The sequence below is a fragment of the Erinaceus europaeus genome, chromosome 7 (assembly GCF_950295315.1).
Source record: "Erinaceus europaeus chromosome 7, mEriEur2.1, whole genome shotgun sequence".
NCBI classification, from domain to species: domain Eukaryota; kingdom Metazoa; phylum Chordata; class Mammalia; order Eulipotyphla; family Erinaceidae; genus Erinaceus; species Erinaceus europaeus.
In genome coordinates, this window is record NC_080168.1 from 71,089,726 (window position 1) to 71,105,913 (window position 16,188).

General features: G+C 44.2%; 1 protein-coding gene across 1 annotated transcript; it reads right to left on the bottom strand.

Annotated features, from left to right (window-relative positions):
• Positions 1 to 234: 234 nt before the first annotated feature.
• On the bottom strand, positions 235 to 15,977 carry SAP18 (Sin3A associated protein 18). Its single transcript, XM_007529471.3, has 4 exons — positions 15,818 to 15,977; positions 15,631 to 15,740; positions 2,367 to 2,489; positions 235 to 1,983 (listed from the first exon to the last, which is right to left on the bottom strand). The coding sequence occupies exons 1-4, from the start codon at positions 15,944 to 15,946 to the stop codon at positions 1,827 to 1,829; spliced, it is 519 nt and encodes a 172-aa protein (XP_007529533.1). The 5' UTR covers positions 15,947 to 15,977; the 3' UTR covers positions 235 to 1,826.
• Positions 15,978 to 16,188: the final 211 nt, after the last annotated feature.

Consider the following 16,188-nt stretch of genomic DNA (forward strand, 5'->3'; position numbering starts at 1 on the left):
GGAGGAGATAGAGGGGGCTTCACCACCTCAGATCATTCGGATGACAGATACCAAAGCTGCCTCCACTGCTATAGGTCTGACTCCCTCCTGTGTGGTACCAGGGCTGGATCCCTGGTACCACATGGCCCAAATTTTCAATTCTGTTGTGACAAAAGTAGTCACTCCATATTGCCCTGCTGTTTATAAACTTCAGAATGAACATGGTGTGGTAGTTCCATGGAGAAATGGTCCCAGTTTATGATTTTTTTTTTGCCAGAGTACTGCTCAACTCTGGCTTATGATGGTACAGGGGATTGAACCTGGGTCTCTGGAACCTCAGGCATGAGTCTCTTTGCATAACCATTATGCTATCTACCCCTGCCCATGACTCTCTTATTTTTTAAATATTTATTTCCTTTTGTTGTCCTTGTTTTATTGTTGTAATTATTATTGATGTCATTGTTGTTGGATAGGACAGAAATGGAGAGGAGGGGAAGACAGAGGAAGAGAGGATGATACACGCCTACAGCCCTGCTTCACCGCCTGTGAAGTAATAACTCCCCTGCAGGTGGGGAGCTGGAGGCTCAAACCGGGATCCTTGTGCTGGTCCTTACTCCACCTGCGCTTAACCCACTGTGCTATCGCCCGACTCCCCCCTTGACTCTCAAGAGTCATCAGCTACTACTGGGCTGTCTGAAGAGGCCAGATGTATTTTCCCTCATGTTTTTCTCTGCAAAAATGTGTCATGACTTTTTGGACAACCCAATAGCATTTCACATGTCAGGTTATGCTAAGGCATTTGCAAATAGTCATCACCTTACATATTTAATTTTTAAAATCCTAAACATTTAATATTCAGCACTGCAGAGATGCTGGTACAAAAAAAAAAATACCTAGTCTTTATGTCAACTCTCTGGATCTATGCCCCAGTAAAGGTTTCTTCTCAAGATGTGATGTTCCCCAGAGTGGGGAGGAGAGCATAATGGTTATGCAAAAAGACTAGTGTCTGAGACTCCACGATGTCTTAGGTTCAATCCCCAGCACCACCATAAGCCAGAACTGAGCAGTGTTTTGGTCTCTCGTTAAAGTAATTTTTTTTTTTTCTAATGTGATATTCCCAACTTCAGCTTGGCCTCATCAGTGGCTCTTCTGTTTCCTCTTTCAAGCCTACCATCTTCAGTTCTCCAAAGCACCCCTTCTGACCATGACCTAAATCGTAACGCCTGCTTCCAAAAATCCCAATTCCTGTCTTCAGGTGCACTTATTTCCACCTGAAACTTTCCTTTTGTGGTGACTTTTACCTTTAAACAGGCAGGCCAAAATCTCTTCAAACACAGCTTCTACTTTCCTCAGGTCATACTGACTGTTCCAAAATGCTTCTTCTTCTATGCTGCTGTCTCATTCATGTGGGTCTTTCTAGACAGACACACTCATAATCTAGGCCACAAATTCCTGCTCCATTTTAATATAACCTGTGGTTTTTGTCTATTTTCTGATCCATTTAGGCTTAAACAGACATGCCTTTTGTTGCTACTCAACATGGACCCCAAATGCTAAAATCCATTCCTATGCCTCCATGGACTTTCACACTCAGGCTGATTGCACACATGTATTTAACCATACAGTTTCCCATAGACTGCTAAGAGCACTTTTCTTCATATTTTACAAAAGGGAGACTTGAAACATAGGACTTTCTATTAACTACCATACCACAGCACAGCCAAACCTAACTCCTAAATAGATGCATTAGTTTGTTTAAAGGCTTAATGGCAATGATTGGGGGGGGGGGGGGGGAGGAGGAGTTTATTTTATAGAACTGAATGCAAAATTCAAGACACAGTAAAAATTCAGTAGGGTCTCATGCGCCCTGAAGTAGGTGGTGCCCGGTTTGGAGGGGTGATTGCTATGTCCAGATAGTCCCCGATCTGGAATTTCTGCGACTGCAGGGTCATGGAATCGTCAGTCCCCTTCCTCCCAGACATTGTGCTGCCAATCTCCTTCACTCTGCAGGAAAGAAGATCAACTGTTAATACCTCACGCATAGACACACCTTTAATGTGGACCACAAAGAATATGGGACTGGTGCCAGGTGGTGGAGCACCTGGTTGAGCACACGTGTTACAGTGCACAAGGACCCAGGTTCAAGCCCACTGGTCCCCACCTGCAGGGGGAAAGCACTGCGAGTGGTGAAGCAGTCTCTCTCTCTCTCACACACACACACACACCCCTCTCTCTCGATTTCTGGCTATCTCTAGCCAATAAATAAAGATAAAGAAACAGAAATATGGGACTAATTTTAAGCTGCACCAAATACTAAGATAAACCTCTACTAAAGGGAAAATGCATCAAAACCATGAAATCACAGAAAGTAACAAAAAGCTACCTACCGATAGCCAGGTCTTTTAAGATCTGTGAAAACTATTGCAAAATTGAAATGTGTGCCCTTCTTTCTAGCTTCTGGGTAGACTTCTTTTACTAAACTCGTCAGCTCTTTCAAGGTTGCATCCATCCTGAATTAAAAGAGAGGGACATTACAATTGATTAAGCAACAGCGATAAAATAGATCCTAACATATTTTGAGTTAATTACATGTGCATAAATTACAATTTATAAGAAACACTTTTTTAAAAAACTATTCAACAATGAGCTATTTCAAGCTAATTGCTTCTTTTTTTATATTTATTTTCCCTTTTGTTGCCCTTGTTTTTCATTGTTGTTGTAGTTAATTGTTATTATTAATGTTATTGATTTATGGGAGTCAGGCGCAAGGACCAGCTTAAGGATCCCAGTTCGAGTCCCTGGCTCCCCACTTGCAGGGGAGTCACTTCACAGGTGGTGAAGCAGGTCTGCAGGTGTCTATCTTTCTTTCCCTCCTCTGTCTTCCCCTCCTCTCTCCATTTCTCTCTGTCCTATCTAACAATGATGACATCAGTAACTACAACAATAACAAAAAAACAAGGGCAACAAAAGGGAAAATAGATAAATATAATTTAATTTGTTAATTTATTATTGGATAGAGACAAATTGAGAGGGGTGAGGGAGAGGAAGATAAAGACCTGCAGCCCTGCTTCACCATTTGCAAAGCTCTCCCCCCTGCAGGTGGGGACCAGGGGCTTGAACCCGGGTCCCTTGCATATTGTAACGTGTGCGCTCAACCAGGTGTGCCACAACCTCCCCCCTTTTTTATTAGTGATTTAACAATGATTAACAAGGTTGTAAGATAACAAGTACAATTCCATACAGTTCCCACCACCTGAGTTCTGTGTCCTATCCTATCTCCTCCATTGGAAGCTTCCCCATTCTTTATCCCTCTGGACGGATGGACCAGAATTCTTTAGGGAGTGCAGAAGGTAGGAGTTCTGGCTTCTGTAGTTGTTTCTCCTCTGGACATGGACACTGGCAGGTCAAGCCTTTACCACCACCACCCCCAGCCTAAAAAACACCTTTCTTTTATTTTACTTAATTGTAAAGTAGGCCAGCTCTTCCAGTAAGGCTGGGAAGCCTCAACATTTTTGAAACTTTCAAGAATTAATGTCAGGCTATTGGTGCTAAAAGGAAGTACAAAGATCAAATTATTTATAAAGAGCGCTTTTGCTGTGTAAGATCTTTTCTTTGGGACAGGCAAAATAGCGTCCCTGGATAGTGTGTGCTCCTTGCCCCGTGTGCCACTCAGCTTTAAGTTTGGCCCCCATCACACTGAAGGAAGCTTTGGTGCTGAGGTTTTCTTTCTCTCTCTCTACCATGCTGCCTCTCTGTTATCTTAAAAAATAAAATTGGGCTGGGGAGAAAGCATAATGGTTATGCAAAAGACTTTCAAACCTGAGGCTCCAAAGTCCCAGGTTCAGTCCCCAGCACCACCAGAAGCCAGAGCTGAGCAGTGCTCTGGTAGTTCTCTGTGTATCTTTCTCTCTGTATCCCTCTTTCACTAAAAATAAATATATTTTTTAAAAAATGAATAAAGTTAAAAATATTACACAAAAACATCTTTTTCCTGATTGATAGACAGTAAGGGTGAGAGAGGAGAGACACCACAGCACCATCTGTGAAGCTTTCCCCCATACAGGCTCCCATGTGGTGGCTGGGCCCAAACCTAAACCCAGGTCCTGCATGGAAATGGAGAAGCACCTGCAGCCCATTAACATCTGATGGGCACTACGCTTCACCTAAGGTTCACCTTAATCCAGATTAAAAAAAATAACTGTACTACATTTCTAAGACATTTTACCACTTCTAGACATATCCCACATTTCAGCATCTCCAAAGTTGGAATGTGTCTGAGAATCAATGTAAAGTGCAGCGTTTTTCTTTTTTCCTAAGAATTTATAATGAGCTTTATAGTAGATAAAGTCAATGGAACAGGTAAGATGTTCTCAAGACTAAGCACAGCCCCCTTTCTCAGTGTGCATCACTGCCTTGCAAATGTTCATTCGAACTCACAACTCAACGTTAGTACTCTGAGCAAGTATGGCACAAAAAAAAATCTCTAAAGATCTTGGAGACGGTAAACTAGAAAATAAATAATTTTCTTTCATAACTAGCGAAAGGAAATGGATGATTTGGAACTTGAGAAAGGCTGTTTTTATTATTTGACACACACACAGAGACCACAGCACTGGAACCTCCTTCAATGTGGTGGAGGCCAGTCTGGAACCTGGATGGCACACAGGACAAAGCAGTGCACTACCCAAGTGATCTGTTTCACCCCAATTTTTTTTTTCTTATTGCCATCAGGTTTGTCTCTACAGCTAGGTGTCTGCACAACAAATCCATAGCTCCAGGAAGTTATTCCTCCCCCCCTTTATTCTTTGATAGGACAGAGAGAAATTAAGAAGGGACAGAGATAAGACACCTGTAGCACTGCTTTACCATTCGTGAAACTTCCTCTCTGCAGATGGGGCCCAGAGAATTGAACCCAGGTCTTTGTCCCATCTGGCCCCAAGAGGAATGCTTTTATGAGCCCTATAATAAATAAGGATACCAGGCAGTATCATCCGGGAGTCAAATGCCCAAGAGGTCACTTAATAGGAAGCGCACACTATTTGCAAATCTCCACGTCACACTCAAGTAAAACCATGGCTTCACCTGCACTGAGGCCAATCAATCACTTCATTCTTTACTGCTGCCACCATCTATATCAGCAGAGCTCCCCACACCCCAAAATGTGTCCTTCCTCTCACATCCCCACCAAATCCATCTCCACCTACTCAGCCACCAGGTGGTAAGTCTAAATATTGCTCAGTTGTTCACATCCACACCCTGCAGTTCCTCTCCACCCCCACCATCAAGAGGCATGACTCAGACACAGGATGGAGCACCATGCAACTTAAATGTAAGCCTGAGGCTCCCAGGGCCAGTGCTCACTCCAAAGCTGCCAGGTGTGGGCTGTAAAGATGCCAACCCCACTGGGAACAGGCCTGCAATGAGGCTGTCAGGTGCCATATGATGCTCAACATAAGGAAAGACACCCCCACACAAGCCTCAGCACAGGCTAAGAGAGGCAGGATTCTCTTGGCAAGGAAGCTTTCGAGGCCTGAGCACACTGCAACTGTACAAAGGGTGAGGGACTATGCATGAAGGGAGGAGCTAGAAGGAAGGATGCAAGAAATAAGCACCCAGTTCTCCCCAACCAGAAATAACCAGTGATGTTACTATAAGCTTTTATTTATTTTTCAATATGCACACAATGGTACAGGGGAAAAAGACATTTATCAAGCACTAAACATGCTTAGAGTGCAATACAAAAATATTCTTTCTGGGTTGGAAGAATTAACATCATCAATCAAAATGAATATACTGCCCAGAGCCATCTACAAATTTAATGCTATCCTCATCAAGATCCCAAACACACTTTCTAGGAGAATAGAACAAATGCTACAAATGTTTATCTGGAACCAGAAAAGACCTAGAATTGCCAAAACAATCTTGAGAAGAACAGAACTGGAGGCATCACACTCCCAGATCTCAAATTGTATTATAGGGCCATTGTCATCAAAACTGCTTGGTACTGGAACATGAATAGACACACTGACCAGTGGAATAGAATTGACAGCCCAGAAGTGAGCCCCCACACCTATGGACATCTAATCTTTGACAAAGGTGCTAAGACTAATATTAAATAAGGAAAGCAGAGTCTCTTCAACAAATGGTGTTGGAAACAATGGGTTGAAACATGCAGAAGAATGAAACTGAACCACTGTATTTCACCAAATACAAAAGTAAATTCCAAGGGGATCAAGGACTTGGATATTAGACCACAAACTATCAGATACTTAGAGAAAAATATTGGCAGAACTCTTTTCCACATAAATTTTAAAGACATCTTCAATGAAACAAATTCAATTACAAAGAAGACTAAGGCAAGCATAAACCCATGGGACTACATCAAATTAAAAAGCTTCTGCTTGAGTGAAATAAGTCAGAAACAGAAGGATGAATATGGGATGATCTCACTCTCAGGCCGAAGTTGAAAAACAAGATTAGAAAAGAAAACACAAGTCGAACCTGAAATGGAATTGGAGTATTACACCATAGTAAAAGACTCTGGGGTGGGTGGGTGGGGAGAATACAGGTCCATGAAAAATGATGAATGAAATAGTGGGGGTTGTATTGCTAAATGGGAATCTGGGGAATGTTATGCTTGTAAAAAAAAAAAAAAAAAAGAAGTAGAAACACAAAGCAGAAATTGACTGAGTTTGGAGTATGGCACCAAAGTAAGAAAGCAGAAGTATACTAGAGTTTGCAGTGAGTACCTCCCTAATACTTCCTCTCCACTTTTCCAAGCTTTGGATCCATGATTGCTCAACAATTTGTTTGGCTTTGTATGTTAACTCTCTTTTCAGTCACCAGGTTCCAGGTGTCATCAGGATGCCGGCCAGACTTCCCTGGATTGAAGACACCACCAATGTGTCCTGGAGCTCAGCTTCCCCAGAGACCCATCCTACTAGGGAAAGAGAGAGGCAGACTGGGAGTATGGACCAACCAGTCAACGCCCATGTTCAGCGAGGAAGCAATTACAGAAGCCAGACCTTCTACCTTCTGCAACCCTCAATGACCCTGGGTCCATGCTCCCAGAGGGATAGAGAATGGGAAAGCTATCGGGGGAGGGGGTGGGATATGGAGATTGGGCGGTGGGAATTGTGTGGAGTTGTACCCCTCCTACCCTATGGTTTTGTTAATTAATCCTTTCTTAAATAAAAATAATAATAATAATAAGGGCAACAAAAATGGGAAAAATGGTCTTCAGGAGCAGGGGTTTATAGTGCAGGCATCAAACCCAAGCGATAACCTTGGAGGCAATAAATAAATAAAAATAAATAAAATCTTTGGGGCTAGGCAGTGGTGTACCAGGTTAAGTGCACATATTACAGCGCACAAGGGCCCCTGGTCCAAGCCTCTGTTCCTTCCACCTACACGAGGAAAGCTTCACAAGTGGTGAAGCAGGGCTGCAGGTGTCTCTCTCTCTCTTTCTCTATTAAAAAAAATAATAAAAATAAAAAAGCTTCTGCACAGCTAAAAAAAAAAAAAAAAAAAAAAACTACTACCCAAACCAAGAGACCCCTCACAGAATGGGAGAAAAATCCTTACATGCCATACATCAAACAAAAAGGCTAATAACCAGAGTATATAAAGACCTTGCAAATCTCAACAAGACAACAAATAACCCCAACCAAAAATGGGGGGAGGAGGACATGGACAGAATATTCACCACAGAAGAGATCCAAAAGGCCGACAAACACATGAAAAAATGCCCCAAGTCTCTGATTGTCATAGAAATGCAAACAAAGACAACAATGAGATAACCACTTCATTCCTGTGAGAATGTCATACATCAGAAAAGGTAACAGCAGCAGATCTGTTTCTTCTCCTCTCCCGCATCAACTAGGAATACCAAAGGAGACCACCTGGGACCAAAACAAGACAGGACTAGAACAACTACAGGAACCCACCAAATCACCAGTGAGTGCAAACACACGTGGCTGGTGACAGAGAGGAGCCTAGGGAGAGACTAAGTGGCTGGTAACAGTCGGGCAGTTTTATCAGTTGAGACACCACCTCCAGTCTGTTCCACCAACAAGGGGACAGCTGAAGGGAGGAGAAGACTCCACAGAGACTCACCAAGTGCAACTTTGAGTCTCCACTGCTCTACCAATGCCCTGGAGGGAGGGTGGTGCTTTATGTAAATATAAAAGTGATTTATGTAAATAGACCACAGCTTTCAGTGGGATCAAACCAATCCCTATACAGGCATACCAGTGCTTGGTTAAGCAGAAGCCAGGGGGAGCTGGCATACTACCCAACAACCCAACAATATGCTGTCTACAGGAAACCCACCTAACTCAACAAGACAAACACAGACTTAAAGTGAAAGGATGGAAAACTATCATTACAAGCCAATGGCCCACAAACAAAAGGGCAGGAAAAGCTATTCTCATATCTGACACGAAAGACTTTAGAATAGATAAGATTTAAAAAGATAGGAATGGACACAACTTAATGCTCAGAGGATCAGTCAATCAAAAACAAAAAAGGGAGAAGACCCAAATAAATCAGATATTAAATGAAAGAGGAGATATCACAACAGACACCGCAGAAATTCAACATACCATGCGAGGCTTCTATGAACAACTATATGCCACCAAGCTAGAGAACCGGAAGAAATGGACAATTTCCTAGATACCTACCAACTTCCAAAACTAAGTCAAGAGGAAGTGGATAACATGAACAGGCCTATCACAGCTAATGAAATTGAAATAGTTATCAAAAATCTCCCCAAAAATAAAAGTCCTGGACCAGATGGTTTGACAAATGAATTCTACAAAACCTTCTTCTTCTTCTTCTAGCGTTTGCCCTTCTTCCGTAGCCAGTCAACAGCATCAGGTTGAGCCTGATGTAAAGTTTCGAGACCTCCTTTGAATCTGGAGAGGTGGCAGTCATTGACTATGTGGGTCATAGTCTGTCTGTAGCCGCAGGGACAATTCGGATAGTCTCTGGCTCCCCAGCGATGGAACATAGCAGCACACCAGCCATGGCCTGTTTGATAGCGATTGAGGAGGGCCCAATCATAACGTGTTAGGTCAAAGCCGGGTTGACTCTTGCAGGGGTCTGTGATGAGGTGTTTGTTCTTTACCTCAGCTGACTGCCAACTCTGTTTCCAAGAGACTGGAACAGAGAAGTTCAGTGTAGGTGTAGGGGACCAGATTGGGTGACGAGACGTCAAGCGCTGGACAGGGTGGGCAAAGATATCCGCGTATATTGGCAGGTCGAGCGTAGATGTGGGAAATGAACTTAGATGATGCCGCATCCCGACAAATATCTGGCGGGCGATGTTGCTAAGACTTGGCAGCCATGGAACCGGGGTGGAACGGATGGTTCCAGAAATTATCCTTATAGAGGAATATAATTTGGAATCGACCAAGTGGACATGGGGGCTACGGAACCATACTGGGGCACAGTATTCTGCAGTGGAATAGCATAATGCCAGAGATGATGATCATCTGTTTTCCATCTACACCATGCCTCGGCCACGAGAACTTAATGTGCAGCTTGGCAGTACGAGAATCCAGCATGAAGCCCAGCCAGTCTATCTTGGTGTTACTCTCGATCACACTCTGTCATTTCACAAACATCTCATAAAAACTACAAAACCTTCAAAGAAGAACTAATACCTCTACTTTTAAAAGTCTTCCTAGTGAAATAAGTCAGAAACAGAAAGATGAATATGGGATGATGTCACTCTCAGGCAGAAGTTGAAAAACAAGAGCAGAAAAGAAAACAGAAGTAGAACCCGAAATGGAATTGGCATATCGCACCAAAGTAAAAGACTCTGGAGTGGGTGGGTGGGGAGAATACAGGTCCATGAAGGATGATAAATGACATAGTAGGGGTTGTATTGTTAAATGGGAAATGGGGGAATGTTATGCATGTACAAACTATTGTATTTACTGTTGAATGTAAAACATTAATTCCCCAATAAATAAAAAAATAAAATAATAAAAGTCTTCCAGAAGATTGAAGACACTGGAATACTCCCTGCCAGCTTCTATGAAGCCAACATCACTCTGATACCAAAAGCAGACAGAGACACAAACAAAAAAAGAAAACTACAGACCAATATCTCTCATGAACATAGATGCTAAAATACTGAACAAAATTCTAGCCAACCGGATACAGCAGTATATTCAAAAGACTGTTCATGACAAAGTGGGTTTATCCCAGGCATGCAAGGTTGGTTTAATATACGTAAATCAATCAATGTGATCCACCACATCAACAAAAGCAAGACCAAAAACCACATGGTCATATCAATAGATGCAGAGAAAGCCTTTCACAAAATACAGCATCCCTTTATGATCAAAACACTACAAAAAATGGGAATAGATGGAAAATCCCTCAAGATAGTGGAGTCTATATATAGCACACCGACAGCCAACATCATACTCAATGGTGAAAAACTGGAAGCATTTCCACTCAGATCAGGTACTAGACAGAGATGCCACCAGCACCATTACTATTCAACATAGTGTTGGAAGTTCTTGCCATAGCAATCAGGACCAAGGAATTAAAGGCATCCAGATTGGAAGAGAAGAAGTCAAACTCTCCCTATTTGCAGATGACATGATAGTATACACAGAAAAACCTAAAGAATCCAGCAAGAAGCTTTTGGAAATCATCAGGCAATACAGTAAGGTGTTCAGGCTACAAAATTAACATTCAAAAGTCAGTGACATTCCTCTATGCAAACACTAAGCTAGAAGAAATTGAAATCCAGAAGTCAACTCCTTTTACTATAGCAACTAAAAAAATAAAATATTTAGGAGTAAACCTAACCAAAGAAGTGAAAGTCTTGTATACTGTAAATTATGAGTCACTACTCAAGGAAAATGAAAAAGACACAAAGAAGTGGAAAGATATTCCATGTTCATGGGTTGGCAGAATTAACATCATCAAAATGAATATACTACCCAGAGCCATCTACAAATTTAATGCTATCCCCATCAAGATCCCAAACACATTTTTTAGGAGAACAGAACAAATGCTATAAATGTTTATCTGGAACCAGAAATGACCTAGAATTGCCAAAACAATCTTGAGAAAAAAATAACAGAACTGGAGGCATCACACTCCCAGATCTCAAATTGTATTATAGGGCCATTGTCATCAAAACTGCTTGGTACTGGAACATGAATAGACACACTGACCAGTGGAATAGAATTGACAGCCCAGAAGTGAGCCCCCACACCTATGGACATCTAATCTTTGACGAAGGTGCTAAGACTATTAAATGGGGAAAGCAGAGTCTCTTCAACAAATGGTGTTGGAAACAATGGTTTGAAACATGCAGAAGAATTGGAAACAATGGTTTGAAACATGCAGAAGAATGAAACTGAACCACTGTATTTCACCAAATACAAAAGTAAATTCCAAGTAGATCAAGGACTTGGATGTTAGACCACAAATTATCAGATACTTAGAAGAAAATATTGGCAGAACTCTTTTCCGCATAAATTTTAAAGATATCTTCAATGAAACGAATCCAATTACAAAAAAGATTAAGGCAAGTATAAACCTATGGGACTACATCAAATTAAAAAGCTTCTTCACAGCAAAAGAAACCACTACCCAAACCAAGAGACCCCTCACAGAATGGGAGAAGATCTTTACATGCCATACATCAGACAATTTTAATAACCAACATATATAGAGAGCTTGCCAAACTCAACAACAAGACAACAAATAACCCCATCCAAAAATGGGGGGAGGACATGGACAGAATATTCACCACAGAAGAGATCCAAAAGGCTGAGAAACACATGAAAAAATGCTCCAAGTCTCTGATTGTCAGAGAAATGCAAATAAAGACAACAACAAGATACCACTTCACTCCTGTGAAAATGTCATACATCAGAAAGGTAACAGCAGCAAATGCTGGAGAGGGTGTGGGGTCAAAGGAACCCTCCTACACTGCTGGTGGGAATGTCAATTGGTCCAACCTCTGTGGAGAACAGTCTGGAGAACTCTCAGAAGGCTAGAAATGGACCTACCCTATGACCCTGCAATTCCTCTCCTGGGGATATATCCTAAGGAACTCAACACATCCATCCAAAAAGATCTCTGTTCACATATGTTCTTGGCAGCACAATTTGTAATAGCCAAAACCTGGAAGCAACCCAGGTGTCCAACAACAGATGAGTGGCTGAGCAAGTTGTGATATATATACACAATGGAATACTACTCAGCTGTAAAAAATGGCGACTTTACTGTTTTCAGCCGATCTTGGATGGACCTTGAAAAATTCATGTTGAGTGAAATAAGTCAGAAACAGAAGGATGAATATGGCATGATCTCACTCTCAGGCAGAAGTTGAAAAACAAGATGAGAAGAGAAAACACAAGTAGAACCTGAACTGGAGTTGGCGTATTCACCAAAGTAAAAGACTCTGCGGTGGGTGGGTAGGGAGAATACAGGTCCAAGAAGGATTCAGAGGACCTAGTGGGGGTTGTACTGTTATATGGGAAACTGGGGAATGTTATGCATGTACAAACTATTGTACTTACTGTTGCGTGTAAAACATTAATTCCCCAGTAATAAAAAAAAATTAAAAAAAAAAAAAGGTAACAGCAACAAATGTTGGAGAGGCTGTGGGGTCAAAGGAACCCTCCTGCACTGCCAGTGGGAATGTTAATTGGTCCAACCTCTGTGGAGAACAGTCTGGAGAACTCTCAGAAGGCTAGAAATGAACCTACCATAAGACCCTTTAATTCCTCTCCTGGGGATATATCCTAAGGAACCTAACACATCCATCCAAAAAGCTCTGTGTACACATATATTCTTGGCAGCACAATTTGTAATAGCCAAAACCTGGAAGCAACCCAGGTGTCCAACAACAGATGAGTGGCTGAGCAAGTTGTGGTCTATATATACAATGGAATACTACTCAGCTATAAAAAATGGTTACTTCACTATTTTCAGCCGATCTTGGATGGACCTTGAAAAATTCATGATTGGAGTCAGGCTGTAGCGCAGCGGGTTAAGCGCAGGTGGCGCAAAGCACAAGGACTGGCATAAGGATCCCGGTTCGAACCCGGCTCCCCACCTGCAGGGGAGTCGCTTCACAGGCGGTGAAGCAGGTCTGCAGGTGTCTATCTTTCTCTCCCCCTCTGTCTTCCCCTCCTCTCTCCGTTTCTCTCTGTCCTATCCAACAATGACGACAACAACAATAATAACTACAACAATAAAACAACAAGGGCAACAAAAGGGAATAAATAAATAAATAAATAAATAAATAAAATAAATATTTAAAAAAAAATTCATGTTAAGTGAAATAAGTCAGAAACAGAAGGATGAATATGGCATGATCTCACTCTCAGGCAGAAGTTGAAAAACAAGATCAGAAGAGAAATCACAAGTAGAACCTGAACTGGAGTTGGTGTACTGCACCAAAGTAAAAGAATCTGGGGTGGGTGGGTGGGCAGAATACAGATCCAAGAAGGATGACAGAGGACCTAGTGGGGGTTCTATTGTTATATGGAAAACTGGGGAATGTTATGCATGTACAAACCAATGTATTTACTGTTGAATGTAAAACACTAATTCCCCAATAAAGAAATTAAAATATATATATTTTCTTTGGGGTGGAAGGGCAGTCATTGCTTGGCCTTCACCATTCCAGGCTGACCTTTCTGGAGATACAGACAGACACATCATAGTACCAAAACTTCCTCCAGTGCAGTGGGAGCTGGGCTCCAACCTAGGTCATACGGCAAAGCAGACACCCTACGCAGCTGAGCTATTTTTGCCAGTGTGTCTACACAAGTTTCAACAAAATTAAATTTACTTGAATTTAACAGAATAATGAAAAAAGCAGCAGATCTGTTTCTCTCCTCTCGTCTTCTCTCCTCTCCCGGATCAACTAGGAATACCAAAGGAGACCACCTGGGACCGCAACAAGACAGGACTAGAACGACTTCAGGAACCCACCAAATCACCAGTGAGTGCAAACACACGTGGCTGGTGACAGAGAGGAGCCTAGGGAGAGATTGGGTGACTGGTAACACTCCGGCAGTTTACCAGTAGAGACACCACCTCCAGTCTGTTCCACCAACAAGGGGACAGCTGGAGGGACTCCCCAGAGACTCACCAAGTGCAACTCTGAGTCTCCATTGCTACTGCCCTCAGAATCTGAAGCAGTGGCAGGAAGGCCCTGGGCTGACACCAGGGGACAGAGAATTAACAAGGAAATGCAGAAGACCTATACCTTGGTGGTATAGTGGTGGGGCTGTGAAAGTCCCTTTGCATAACCACTGGATTATCTCTGCTACACCCTGCTTGATCTCTTGGTCAGGAGTCAGTGATTAAGCTAAGAAGCCTACTTATAGTTTCAAAGCCCTCAGGCTCCCATGTCGATGCACATTGTCACCCTTCCTCTCACCTAAATTTGTAACTTATTTGTGCTTTCTCATCCATCAAAGCCTTTTCTCTAGACAGAGAGAGATGTGGGTGGGGAATAGCACAGGTGCTTTGCATGTAGTGCCCACCCAGACCCTTGAACCACCTGCAGTCCCTAATTCTATTCCTGACAGACAGAGGGAGACAACATGGGGCCCGGCAGACTCCCACCTGTCAGCAAGTGCACCCCATATAGTGCGAGACAAACATTCCTCCCACTTGATTCTCTCCCAGTCACCACCCAAGGGCAAGGGGTGTGTGGCTCCACTGGCGGTCAGGCCTTGGACAAACTCAACTTTCCTTCTAAAGGCGCCTCTGGACTTCCACACCCTTTTGCCAGATTTATCCTTAAGCTGCATGCTTTTCTGAGCTGTAAACCGGGGACGTGTGGGGCAATCTCACCCTGCCACCTGCCTGGCCCTGCAGCCTTGCTTTTCACTCGCCCGCTTTTCCTACCAGACTGAGCTCTCTACACAGAGGGGCAGCGCCATCGACCTGTTTTGGGGGTGTAATCACTGCCTCTGGCCAGGCTTCACACTCACTCAGAGCTTCCCCATGCAGCGCTGGCTAGGGGCCTGGTCTGCGCTGATGGAGGGCCGCTCTTGCAGAACAACAGTCACCACTGCTGCGTCTCTCCCGCTGACTTCCCGCCCCAAGTTCCCAGCAAGCAACCGGGACAGCCACGATCGCCACTCTCTACAGCCCCAAAGCCTCGACACAGAACGTAAAAAGCACGATTCCTCCACTCCGCTTCTATCTAAAAATTAACCACTGCAGTTTGGAGGTAGATAGCAAAAGGCCAAGACTCTTTTGACTGAGGCCCCAAAGCCCCAGGTGGTTGAATCCCCCGCACCACCATAAACCAGAGCTGCAGTGCTCTGGGGGAAAAAAAAAAAGGATCCCGGAGCCGGGTGGTGGTAACTGCTTAAGTGCACACACATTACAGTGCTCAAGGACCCGGGTTCAAGCCCCCGGTCCCCACCTGCAGAGGGGGAAGCTTCCCAAGTGGTGAAGGAGGGCTGCAGGTGTGTCTCTCTGCCCCTTCCTCTCCATTTCTGGTTGTCTCTACCGAATAAATAAATATAATAAAGTTTTAAAAAACCTGCGGAGGACTGCACCCCAGGCCGCGCCGATGTCTTTCCGAGAGGCAATGAGACCCTGGTGGCCCCCCAGCCCTCCGCGGCCCGTCCTCTCGGCCCGCCTCACCAGGTGTAGATCTGCAGCTCGCTGGACGGCACGTTTCCGCGGGAGAACTCGTCCATGCGGTGGTGGCGCCCGTTGTTGGTGGTGAAGACGCGCAGCAGCAGCGGGCAGGTCTGCGGGGAAGGCAGAGCGTCAGGGGCCGCCGCCGCCACACCGCCCTCCGCCGCCCACCCGTCCCGCGCCCCCGCACCTTTTCCCGGTCGATCGGCTTCTCCGGCTCCTTCTTGATCTCCTCCTGGGTGACGCGCGACTCTACCGCCATCTTCCTCCTGTGGCCTGGGAGACGCTCGCTCTGACCTCCGACCCCGGCGGCGAGCATGAAAACACTGCCTCTCGCGAGGAGAGCGAAGGCTTTATGGCGGCCTGCCGGTGGGCGGGGCGCTCCCTGGCGCAGGCTCCCCGTGTGGCGCGGGATATCCGGGAAGGGCGGGGCCTGTAGTCGCTGGGAGGAGCCTCCGCAAAGCCCACACCCCCTCCTCTCGCGCCTATGGGCGGGGCTTCTGTGGAACCGCCCCGTCTGTGGGCGGGGTCTCTGTAAACGCGGCCGTAGGTGGGCAGGGA